We start from the raw sequence: 12,664 nt of genomic DNA, 5'->3' as shown, positions 1-12,664 counted from the left end.
TAGAGTGAATTACAGTAGTCAAGCCTGGAGGTGAACGTCGCATGGATCACTGTGGCCAGGTCGGGGCGGGAAAGGTATGTACAATATTAAATACAATGCCTGTATTGAATAAAATATACTTCCCTCTGATTCCTCATGGGACAATGCAAGCAGAGGTCTGCATAGCCTTCATGTCTGACAATCTAACAAATTAGTTTTAGAGCAAAGTTGAGCGGCTGTCTATTTAAGAATGAAAGCTACTGGGCAAATGCTTCTTTTCCTACACAACACTGCATTTTGCCTATTTATTAGTGAACCACAGAAACAGCCCCCCCCCCCCCTTTAAACATGGGAGTTCGGACTTGGAGTACTCATGAATTTCAAATGAGCGGCTTGGGGTGGGTTTTGCTTGTTTGCTTTTGCGGGACTATTTGCCTCTGAGGAAACCTGAAGCAGTGGCATTGGCAAGATGAAAAAGACAACCAGTCACATACATTTACGTCCTACGTCCAGATTGACCGAAATAATCCGAAGCTAGGCATTTTTAATACTGTCAAATAAAGCAAACACAAACATCGACTTCAGTCTACTTCTGCAGGAACCTCCGGCAAGCCTCCACAATGTCAAAGCAAGTCATTTCTACGACCAATGAAGAACCTAAAGTTTGAGTGAAGACATGGTCGGGGCGGGGAAGGTAAGGGACCAACTGCTTGATGCGGCGAAGGTGGAAAAACGTCGCCTTGCTGTTGCTGTAACCTGCGCCTCCGTATCTCTTATCTGCTTTTTGCCAATTAACCTGTGCGTTTCTCTAAGTCCCTTATCTCTATCTGCGTCTTCGCCCCACTCTACCCTTTACTCCGTATCTCTACATTCTTCTTTCCTATCTCTATATTCCCCAGCGGCGGCCCGGATAGGCCGCTTCCTCTGACGTCACCCTCCCACGATCCCTTGCGGCCAGCCCTCCTTGGCAAGGTGAAGAAGCTGGCGGCCCAGCCAAGATGGCGGCGTACCTGACCCACCAGCAGAAAGTGCTGCGTCTCTACAAGCGGGCGCTGCGGCACCTCGAGTCCTGGTGCATCTTCCGGTGAGAGACGGGGGGGGGCTGCTCCCCGGGACCCTCCCCTCTCTTTGGCCGCCCTCTCCCGTTATCTGCGGGGGTCCGAGGGAGAAGGAGGGCCTCTGTCCTCCTCCGCGACTGGGCCTCGCTCCGACCTCCTTCGTTGATTCCGCCTCTTTCCTGTCTTTCCTCTCGGGGGGCCGGGCAGCTTCTCTCGTGGTTCCTTCTGTGTCTCTTCCTCACGGCCCTCCCATTTCGCCAGGACAACAACAACAACCCTGCGAGGCAGGGCCAGAAGGGGAAAAGGGAGCCCCGTTGAACCAAAAAAGGGGGGGGGGGGTAAGGAAAAAAGAGCAGAGTAAGTCAGGTCTGCTTAATCAAAAGCTAGTAATATCCAAAGGCAACACGATGACCAAGTGCAACAATGAGATGTCAATATAAACTCTATATAATCTTTATAGAACAATACAAAATACATGAAATATGCACTCTCTGCAAAACCAAATAAACAGAAATCTTCTAAATCTCTAAAAGTCACAAAATATGGATTCTCTTGAAAACATAGAACCAAAAGATGGATTCTCTTGAAAACATAGAACCAAATAAACATAAGTCTTATAGGTCTCTGAAAGTTTTTGTGGGCTATGCAAGTCTCTGAAAGAAGCAATGGGTCAGATTCTTATCTGGTGAAAACAAGCCGTAAAGCTTTGTTTTATGACTTCCAACGCTGCTGAAGTGGTCCGCAAACAGATGTAGTGAACAATGATCTAAAACTAAGCAGACCCATTGACTGTGGTCCTCAAACTTTTTTCTCAGGACCATTCTTTCAGAATAAAAATTTCCCCGCACCACACCAGATTTTTAATTCATGAGTAATGCCTTGGAAAACTGAATATTGGTTTTATATAGCGGACAGATGAAGAATTGGAAGTTCTTTACCCTCCGATTTTTAAATTTTTCATAGAATCTTCGAGTTGGAAGGGACCCAAGGGTCATCTAGTCCAACCTTTCTGTTTTTTTATTGTATCTGTATGAAAGTCTTGGTTTGGTAAATAAGGAAAAATATTTCAAGTTTTGTATTTTTTCCCTATAAACCTTAATAAATTTTATTTTTTTAAAAAGGGAAACAAAAAGAAACCACTCCTAGCCATGCTTGATTTATAATAGGACATCCAGAAAGTATAAAATAATGCAGCTACATAAGAACGTGAATAATATTGATTGTCCTTGAATCTTGCTGCCACACCAGGGTGGTACTGCGAACCACTGTACTGTAATAGCAGGACCAAAAGTAAAAAGGGAGCTTCATTGTTCCCAAAAAGAGCATGGTAAGACTTAATAGTATTAATTTATACATACATACGTACATACATACATACATAAATAAATAAATAAATACGTACATACTTTTATTTGTATGCTGCCTTTCCACAGTTCAAACCATGCCGGAGGTGGCTTATAACATGAAAAAATGCATAACTACAACATACAAAAGTGATTCTAAGCAATAAATAAAACATGAAATAATACACAACCAAACTGAACAATTTCTAGACATTCCTAATCAAGGTATTGCCCTTCTGTGGATCCTGTTAGGAAAGCTAGGCTCTGAGATGGTGATTGGCCCAAGATCACTGTGAGTTTCATAGCTAATAGGATTTTGACCCTGCGGCTGACTAGCTGTAGTCCAATGCTCTAACGGTCTAATTACACTTTTTACTATTGTGTTTTACATAGAAACATGATGCATTTGTCAACATCCCTTGTATGTCAAGGTTTCTGACATGGCAAAATTTTACCTTTTAATATTTCTGGTACTAATATTCCCCCACCCCTTCTCTTTCTTTTCTCCTCACCCATTTTGTGATTTTTCTGCTATTTGTTGATGTTTGCTGGTGGGTGGGCTGAGGGGATCAGGTGAGGTTTCAGCATTTCCCTGAAATCATTTTAACAAGGATTAAGATGAGCTCACGGGTCTTGTTGTCGCTTCAGATGGTCTTTGCTCCCGTGTTAATTATTGTTTACCCCTTGCTGTGCTTCCTGACCACCCTATTCCTCAGGAGCACCTATGTTTTTAAAGTAAAGGGCTGAGCAGTGAGGTGACCAGGTTGCAGATGATACCGTATTATTCAAGATGTTGAAAAATAAAGCAGACTGGAAAGAGCTGCAAAAGAATCGCTCCAGACTGGGTGAATGGGCAACAAAATGACAGATGAGGTTGAAAGTAAGTTTCAAGTGATATACATGGGGACAAATCAATCGTATCTTCACATGTAGACAAACGTGGAAATTAGATATTGGGGTAGTGTTGTGTAGCTCAGTGAAAATGTCAAGCCACCGTGCAGCACCTTTGTAAAAAAGGCCCAGTTCTATTCTAGGGATTGTTAGGAAAGCCAAAGCTGTCATTCAAATCTATGGTGTGAACACACTTGTATACAATTCTGCTGTCTGTATCTCAAAATCGACATTATAGAGCTGAAAAAGCTGCCAAAGGGGACAACCAGAATAATATGGGGCTAAATTCCCTTCTATACAGGGAATATTTAGGTCTTCAGAAGTGTCTAGCACGCTCAGTTGTGCTTAAAATGTGATCCATGGCGATAAATCCCCTCACAGCCCTGCACAGCTGTATTTAAGAGCCAAAATAACAACCAAATAGTTAATCAGCTACTTAGAATCTTAGATAATGTTTAGGGCTTTATGCCTAAAATTCTAATTTTGTGAAACATTATCTACACACTAGATCCCTCTAGTGGCCATTCCATAGAAATGGTTCTATTATAACAGTCTTAAGTAGAATTCTTATCTAGTGCATTGGGAAAATTGGGTAAGTGGTTGTGGATTTTACAGGGTGTCCTATGAACACGGTGCCCCATGACATTTTATCCATGGAGCAATCTGTGTGTAGCTATCTGACAGTGCGTGAACTCTCAGCGACTGCAGAATGGTACAAACAGAGCTACTTCTGTCACTACAATAGTTACACACCTTTTCAGTTTAGATTATAAAATGCATTACAGAGAACAGTTGTTAAAATGGTGATAAAATAATAAAACTGACATTAAAAGATAGCAACATCAGCAGAGAAAGCTATTGTTAAAACAGCGTCATAAAATTACCAAAATGCAGCCTGGATTTTTTTTTAATGGTTCATAAAGAAATAATAACCATGGTTAGCTCTAAAAAGGGGAAAGGGATTTGTGTTTGAGAAGCGGAAAGGAGCAGAGGAGCCCTCTCTAGTAACTGTGATTGGGAGATCAGGCAGCATTATATCTTCATTGGCCTATACCAGGGACCTGTAATTTCACGATGGTTATCTTTTTCCTTTTTCCTTGCATTCTCAGGGACAGGTATCGATTCTTCGCCTGCCTGCTGAGAGCACGGTTTGATGAACATAAGGATGAAAAAGATATGGTGAAAGCATCCAAGTTGTTGCTGGCTGGTGAACAAGAATTTTGGGAAAATAAACACTCTGAGCCTTACATCTTTCCTGATGCTCCAGGAGGCACATCTTATGAGAGATACGAGTGCTACAAGGTCAGTACATTACCAGGCAACTTGTGACTAACCTCCGCAATCCGTTGCAAACAGCACTGTGCACATGCTTGGGATAGTTATCATAGTTTCAACAGAGAGTATTGATTAGTACAAGAAGTACACTAAATTGGGGGGGGGGCGCCACAACCCTTTGAGCAGTCAGAAGGGAAAAAGAAAGGGCTGATGTGTTTTCTTTTCCCAAAGAAAATGAAATCGTTGAGTTCCAGGAGTATACTTCAGACATGGGAAAATGTAAGTGAGAAAAGTATCAGGTCTTGGGCATAACAAAGAGTCATGGAGAGGTAGAGAGACCAAATTTTTGCTAGAACACAGAAGTTGTCTTCCAATAAAGTATTATCAAAAGGGTGTGCCTCCTAAAAGCAAGAAGATGGATGCACTGAGCAGCACTGCTTCTGCCATTATACAAATACCTGCTGCATTGATCCTACTGTCACTCTCATCCATGCTGAAGAGGAGTACAAGTTGGAAGGTTAGATGTGCATCCTTTAAATAGCTCACATTATCAGCTTCAGAAGCAGCAGAAGAACCATATTACAGTGGTACCTCAGGTTACATTCGCTTCAGGTTACAGACTCCACTAACCCAGAAATTGTGCTTCAGGTTAAGAACTTTGCTTCAGGACGAGAACAGAAATCGTGCAGCGGCAGTGGGAGGCCCCATTAGCTAAAGCGGTACTTCAGGTTAAGAACAGTTTCAGTTTAAGAACGGACCTCCGGAACAAATTAAGTACTTAACCCGAGGTACCACTGTATCCAGAAGATCCATCATTTTAACGGGTGGGAGTGGTTGCGGGTCACTGGAACCCTACATATCAGAAAGGTAGTGCATGCCCAAATGGCCCCTGGCAACCAACCATTCATTTGGAAAGTGAGGTAGTTCTGCCCATACCTCTACCAAATGAGTTGGATGGCGAAATTTCTTCTTTTCTAGTAGCTGCTCAGTATGCTGCCATAGGAGCCCATGAGGAAATGTATAATATTTTTCATTGGGTATGTGAAGCTGTCTTGTAGTCAGATGTAGACCTGTCCTGTGTCTTACCAGCCATGCTGCTTGCTCCAACATGGAGATGGTGGGGACTGAACAGGGACCTTTTGCATACAAAGAAAGCTCTCGCACTGAGCTCTGGCAAGCTATGGCCTCTTCCCTCTTCGTTTAGGCTCACTGAGAGTCTTTTGGAAGGTGGATAGATGATATTTATTCTATTGGCTCTCCTGACTATAGTCCAGTATTTTATTGTAGGATCTTCTGACTGAAGAGTAGTTGTGTGGCACAAGTTGACTCATAGAAATGAAGCCCCACAATGGGGTGCACACCTTGTAATTCTTTCTTCTCAATTTGGTTTAAGCTGCACGTTGCAGCAATTCAAGCCTAAAAATTGCTAGGTCTTTATTAAACTAGTCTACTGGGTCTTTATTAAACTAGCCTCTTAAACAAAGGAGCACATTGAAGCGTTACAGGAGAAACATTGTGCCTTCTAAGAGACAAGCAATCTTTGCCTACATTGTTATTGCAGCGTTTTAAGTCATGGTCTGGTTTCCAATCTGACAGGCACCCGAATGGTTCCTAGATTTATGGCATCCTTCAGAGAAGGCAATGTATCCGGACTACTTTGCCAAGAGAGAGCAGTGGAAGAAGCTGAGGATGGAAAGCTGGGAGAAAGAGGTTGGTCTTGCTGCTTCTACTACATGTACTGCAGTGTAGATTTCTGTGTGTTGAGAAAGAAAAAAAATGGCAGTCGCATATATTTAAACATTCTGCTTGTTTCCTAACAACCTGTCTTCAAATGTCGTCATTACCATGAGGCCTAGATACCTCATTATCATCTTTGAAAGCTCATTCTCACTTTGCAAATGCACAGCACTGCATTTCAGTGGCATGTTGCCCATCCCAAATTAAGTGGCTAATCTGGATAGCTTCTTCTCTCCCCGCTCAGGATACCAGTTAGTACTTCCATCTTATCTTGGCATGGGAAACTTTCTGATACATGTTCAGTCCAGCAGGACACAAGCATGCATTGCTATAGTCTCCTGTGGAAATGTATGGGCACCAAGCTTGAAGTGGGCAACTCTATATAAATAAATTCTTGGAGATGTACTCTTGGTGGCTACTGACTTGGTTTCACTCTCTAGGTTCAGCAGCTTCAAGAAGAAACCCCAGCAGATGGGCCCAAGACGGAAGCCCTGCCTCCAGCACGGAAGGAGGGACACCTGCCTCCCCTGTGGTGGCAGTATGTCACTAGGCCACGGGAGCGTCCAGCATAAAAAGATCAACTTTCCATGTACAAAAACACTTCTCCAAGAGGAGATGAAGCCCTACCAGTAAAAAGAATGTCTGCATGCATTACTGTGGTACATGTACCCAATAAAATAAAGTTCAGTGTCAATCAGTGGCGTTCGTGTGAACATTCAAGTGTGGACTATGGTGGCACCTCATCTTCCTCAGTACAGTGGTACCTCAGGTTACCGACTCCGCTAACCCAGAAATAGTACCTCGGGTTAAGAACTTTGCTTCCGGATGAGAACAGAAATCGCGCAGCAGTGGCGTAGCAGCAGCGGGAGGCCCCATTAGCTAAAGTGGTGCTTCAGGTTAAGAACAGTTTCAGGTTAAGAACAGACCTCCAGAACGAATTAAGTACTTAACCCGAGGTACCACTGTATGTTGTTTTAGTATCGGTATATGCAGGGAGAAGAGTAGCTCTTTAATTATGGAACCCCCTACCTGGAACTGTTTCTCATGTCTTCCTCTTATGCTGCTTCCAGAAGTTGAGCAGATTAACGCTTGGGCGAGTTTGAATCGCATAGTTGGCATGACAACCCAACGCACAAAACAGTTTCTCCCAAAGTAGGGACACCCTGTTTAAAACAGCCGCCCCATTGCCCAGTTATGTATTCTTGGGAGTCCTTATCCTCCAGATATTGGTGGGGAACGATGAGTGTGTTGGCACTCTGCCCTTCTTAAGCAGTCTGGTTCTCTGTATAGGAATTGCCTTATGGGAGCAGCAGTGTGGATATGAAACGCAACAGACCTGGGCCATGGACTGCCACTCAAGATTATTATTGCTCTAAAGGAGGGGTGGTGAACCTTTTGTCTTTACAGAGGATGTTGCGGCAGCCATCAGCCTCAGCTGCTATGGCAAATGATAATGGAAGCTGTAGGACCACAACATCTGGAGTTTCCCCATCCTTGTTCCAGAGCAAACAGCCTCTACATACCATGCCCAGGTCACCTCCAGAATTCAGACTCTGTTTTTATATAGTTCAATAGCCATTTCACACTAAACCTATGAGAAAGCATTCAATGTATGAAGCCCTTGTTGATGAAGATAAGCTTATTGTAATAGGGTTGTATCAAACAGTCATCCTATTAGCACAATGATTTCCTACAATCAGGTGGGGAAGGTAGGCAAGGGGTGAAAGAGGATGTCTTGATGTTCAAGCCTAAGTTCTTGTACTGCTACAGCTCATATTTTCTTCAATCATCAAGCTGTGCAATTGGACCCTCTTTAAAACCAAGTACAGTGAGATGCAGCTATGTTATACCATCCACTTTGTACTGGGAAGTCCACAAAATGTGGGTCACGCTGCTTTTGTTAGCTGCCTTGGGCATGCTTTGATGGGAAGGCAGGGGGAAAAGACATAGAATTTTATTCTCGTGGCTGCAAATGGAAGGCTACAATGTCAGGTGAATACACTACACTGGAAGGTATATGGAATATTCAAACACACTTCTCTTACCTGCAATGAAATGTTCCTTTTTTTCTGTGTGTCAGTTTTGTGGTTAACGCCCAGTTCATACTTTGCTATATAATACGCTGGTGTTTTAAAAAGCATAGTGGCAAAACCTTTTATTGAAATGGGGGTCATGGAGTAAGATTAGGCAACTAAAATATGAGGAGGTTTATTAGCAGGTCTTTATTTATAATATAGGCTGAAGCAATCATTACAATGTAGAAGGGTAACACAGTTAACAGCAATTTTTTATTTATAGCAATTCAGAACAAAAAAGCATGAGGGGAGAGGTCAACTCTCAGTACAAACTAGCAACTAAACCACAATAACTTACCATTAGAAACATCTTTTCCTTTAAAAAACGGTGACACTGCTTTTACAATAGGCAAGGAACACACACCAAAAAAAAATTAAACCCAACAGAATGATTCAAAGTGGTTTGTTACACCCTAAACATTGAATTTTGGCAACAGTTTTGATAATAAAATTTTAAACCAAGAGTAAATCCTAGTGTTTAAAGAACTAAAGAGGAGCTGCACTTCTTGAGTACAGCTGGATTTTAAAAAAAGAAAAATGTTTTGTATACCTTTTGGATCCAATCCATCAGGAATTTCTCCTGCCCAAGCCCCACAAAAACTAACGGGAATTATACAAGAGTAACTGCTAAGCCCTTGTGAAATGCCAGCTGATTTCAACATGAAGCTTGCCAGGAGATGATCGTGACCCCCTGCATCCATTTTAGTCCAATTATTGTTTTCCCCGCCCCATCTTAGTTTAGTGATGGGGAAAAGATCTTGAAGCATCATTTGCAGAACGCATCCGCTATTTCATCAAGATTGGGTGGGCTTAATTATACCAGAGGCACTACTTGTTTTAATGTATGTTTCGAAGTAATAAGGAGCTTGTTTTTCATCAAAGGAGAGGTTTATCAATTAAAGATCATGCTTTTTTTGTCTTGTGTGTTTTTTTTTGTTTGCTTCTGAAGCCATAACTTAAAAAAGTGTTAAGCAACCACAGCAGTGTAAATGTATATAGAACACAGTGACTATAACAGTTTTACAATACGTCTCACATCCAATGCAGTTATGTATTTAAAGCATAAGAGGTTATGTAGGCAAGATGGCAGCCAATAGGAGTCTCAAGAATGTCCGTGGAGGAGTAGATGTGTGAGCATATGCCCAAATGGGCTCCTCCCGCTGTAGGGGCTACTTCTCTGCAACCACCAACACGCAGGTCTGTTGATCCGTTAATTCCGCTTGCGTTGCCCATATAGAGATAAGGCAGACGGTATTCGTTTAGACTGCAGAATGCTTTAAAAGAAAAAGACACAACCCACAAAACTGCAGCACACCCGTGGTGCACGTTTTTGATGCACGTTTTCTACCGACCCCATGAAATGGATTATAATCACAGCAATTTTCATGTTAAGAAAAGAGAAGGAAAAAAACCCCCATCTATAAATTTATTAACAGCTTTCCTAAAATTCGTTGCTAAGAAGTCTCTTAAAAAAAAAAGGCCAACCCCCCCGTAACCCCTGTAATAAATAAAAAAAGCAAAGCTGTGTGCCCGTTCCCTCCCGCATTCCCCCAAAGCTTTTAGCATTTATGAAAAAAGCCAACCCAAAATGTCACTTAAGAGAAGGAAAAACAGGCCCCTTACGATAAACGTTTCTCATTTCATCAGAATTCTCAGCTGGTTCCCCATCAGATCAAGTTGTTTCCTCAAAACTAGTGGGGTGTTTGCTGTTTGTTTGTTAAGCTGCCCAGCCTGCTGAGCACAGCCAGTTTGATGAGAAGTTTTTAACTAAGAACTCCCTGGTAAATCTCCCCACCACAACCCTTTTCAAGTCTACGCATTTCTTTCTCTCCACTTCTTCGTTACTGTCCCTTAACAAAAGAAAAAAGAAAAAAAAACGAGACAACGTGAAGGGAGAAAACAAAAAAAGTTCTTAAGTCTAACCTGGCTTAAGATGGCATGACTTGACAAAAGTTGTTGCTTGTGCAGTCCTGAAGACAAGGGTGGGGTGGAATAATACAAATTATGATTATTAAAAGGAACAGTCCGCACAGGCTCTTCTTAGGCAGGAGATCTTACGGAGCCTTGACAAATTTTAATGGGAGAGGCTGAACACAGGAGGTGTTCCTAGTGTAAAGCGCCCATATACTTCCTACATAAACAAACACTGCAATCCAATATGGCTTATTCGGACGCATGTATCTTGAAGCTACCGCTAAGCTACTTTTGTGCAACAGTAAAGTCCCTCCCCTTTTCCTATCCCCTAAATACTAACCAATTACAGGCTCTCCCCCTCTCTCTCTTCCACGATATATTGCTTTAATCAATCAGCTGCTGTTTCCTGCCTTTCAAACATAAAAAAAAAGTCACTGTACTTCAGCGAGGACCTTTTTCTTGCCACGTCCTTCGTACGTTAAAAAACAAAAGCTGGTTTTCGCATCCTTCTCATGACAAGGTGCTTTGCAAAATAAAAAATAAAATAAAAAATTCCCGGGGAGAGTGAGAATGCATTACTACTCCTCTCTCCTTGCCGAAGTTTAAGCTACTTGATCTTCTTCGTACGCATGTAAAACTTTTTTTTCCTTTTGTTTTGTACAAAGTGTTTATAAAAAAGTTACACAGGATTTGGCACCTTCGGGGGGGGGGGAATCAAAAGGGAAACTCAGGTTAAAAATGTGCAGGGAAAAAATAATAATCAGCAGTATTTACAAAATAAAAATAAAAATATCAGAAAGAGGCTGTGCCTTAAGCGTTTTAGTTTGCAGGTTCCCTCCCTCCTCCCACCCCCGCTGCCCTCCATTTTAAAGAACGTTTCCAGCTGCTTTGCTAATGAGCATCCTGCAAATTCTGATTGTACAGTGGAATGGACAGACAGACGGTTTCATCAGGTAGTCTCTGTTAAGCGGGTCAACTGGCAGTGGTTCAGCGTCTAGGAAATGCGCGGCGCCGAGCGGTCATTTGTGGTGGTCTTCTTCAGCTTCACGCCCCGGCGAATGGCGTTCAGCATGTCTTCGCCTTGCGGGGCCTCTCCGGGATTCTGGTCCCCCAACTGAGGCACCGGCTGGCATGGGGGAGCAGTCATGTTGGGGCTCTCCCTTTCTCCGGGCTCTCCTTCCCTTTCCCCGGCTGCCTGTCTCTGCTCCTCTCCGGCACTCGGCTTCTGGCTCACAGCGGGAGGGTTGGCAGGTGCCTGACCGCTCCACGGCAAGGCTGCACCGACTCCAACCGAATTGCCGCCTCCGGCCTCTGGGCTTTGCTCAGGGCTTTCTTCAGCCCCGCTTGGCACACTCGGCAGCCCCCCCGGCATGTCTGGGACGGTTGGCGTCTTGACCGGAATCACGGGCGTCTTGATGGGTATCGGCCCTGCCCCTATGGTCCCACGCCGGACCGTCGGTTTGGTGGAAGGGGTCCGCCGGATGGTCGCCACGCCGGGAGTCACCAGCACAGGCCCAAGGGTGGTGGGGAGGCCTGCGGTGGACGCAGGGCGCTTGGCGTGAAACATGCGGCGGTACGACTGGCTGATGTCACTGTTTCTAGGAATAGTTGAAGACTTGTCAAATTCCTGCTGCTCCGGCTCTTGGTCCCCGCTGACGGAGAAATAGTCGTAGTCCGAAACTGGGGGTGGAAAAAGGCAAGTCAGGAAACTACGACTCTTCAACTGCTGCGAGCTTTTATTTCACTGCCGCTAACTGCAGCAGGATGAGCAAAATTTACACAGGAGGCTTAGTCTGCTCAGAATTGAGTACAGTGGTACCTCGGGTTAAGAACTTTGCTTCAGGATGAGAACAGAAATCGTGCTCCAGCGGCAGGCCCCATTAGCTAAAGGTTAAGAACAGTTTCAGGTTAAGAGCAGACCTCCAGAACGAATTAAGTTCTTAACCCGAGGTACCACTGTACAGCGGTACCTTGGTTGTCAAACTCAATCCATTCCAGGAGTCCGTTCGACTCCGGGAACCGTTCGGAAACCAAAGCGCAGCTTCCGATTGGCTGCAGTAGCTTTCTGCAGTCAAGTGTAAGCTGCGTTGGAAGTTCAGCTTCCAAAAAACGTTCACAAACCGGAACACATAATTCTGGGTTTGTGGCATTCGGGAGCCAAGCCATTCGAGAACCAAGGTACCACTGTATATGTAACTTTCCCAGAGTTAATGCTAAATACATTACTCCTGGCAAATGAGCCACCGTAACTGCTAGAGGGATATGAAATTTCGTGTCCTGGGCTTTTAGACTCTTCTACCCATGTCTTATCTGAAACCAAAGGGACATATTGGTTGTCAGATGTGAAATAACATTCTTTTCAGCTCTCCTTGCTACCATCTCTTCAACGCAT

The 12,664-nt window shown here is 43.6% G+C and overlaps 2 protein-coding genes across 24 annotated transcripts in view; one reads left to right on the top strand and one right to left on the bottom strand.

Annotated features, from left to right (window-relative positions):
- Positions 1 to 907: 907 nt before the first annotated feature.
- NDUFB9 (NADH:ubiquinone oxidoreductase subunit B9) lies at positions 908 to 6,980 on the top strand. The gene is made up of 4 exons (XM_081012893.1): positions 908 to 1,063; positions 4,381 to 4,573; positions 6,143 to 6,256; positions 6,724 to 6,980. The coding sequence occupies exons 1-4, from the start codon at positions 978 to 980 to the stop codon at positions 6,853 to 6,855; spliced, it is 525 nt and encodes a 174-aa protein (XP_080869019.1). The 5' UTR covers positions 908 to 977; the 3' UTR covers positions 6,856 to 6,980.
- Positions 6,981 to 8,482: 1,502 nt separating this feature from the next.
- MTSS1 (MTSS I-BAR domain containing 1) overlaps positions 8,483 to 12,664 on the bottom strand; it is a 147,780-nt gene continuing 143,598 nt past the window's right edge. For all 23 annotated transcript variants that reach the window (XM_081012604.1, XM_081012610.1, XM_081012588.1 and 20 more), the window contains one exon: positions 8,483 to 11,952. In XM_081012604.1, coding sequence (XP_080868730.1) covers positions 11,267 to 11,952 — 686 coding nt within the window. In that variant the 3' untranslated portion in view covers positions 8,483 to 11,266. The remainder of the gene's footprint in view (positions 11,953 to 12,664) is intronic.

Source organism: Podarcis pityusensis (assembly GCF_964106645.2).
Source record: "Podarcis pityusensis genome assembly, chromosome: 7".
NCBI classification, from domain to species: Eukaryota; Metazoa; Chordata; class Lepidosauria; order Squamata; family Lacertidae; genus Podarcis; species Podarcis pityusensis.
This window is presented reverse-complemented; position numbering and strand designations above follow the sequence as displayed.

Bases quoted from the DNA above. Each gene is read 5' to 3' on its own strand.
- NDUFB9 (XM_081012893.1), top strand. From the start codon at position 978: ATGGCGGCGTACCTGACCCACCAGCAGAAAGTGCTGCGTCTCTACAAG. The intron at 4,574-6,142 runs GTCAGTACATTA...CCAATCTGACAG, and splicing joins AGAGATACGAGTGCTACAAG to GCACCCGAATGGTTCCTAGA. The intron at 6,257-6,723 runs GTTGGTCTTGCT...TTCACTCTCTAG, and splicing joins TGGAAAGCTGGGAGAAAGAG to GTTCAGCAGCTTCAAGAAGA.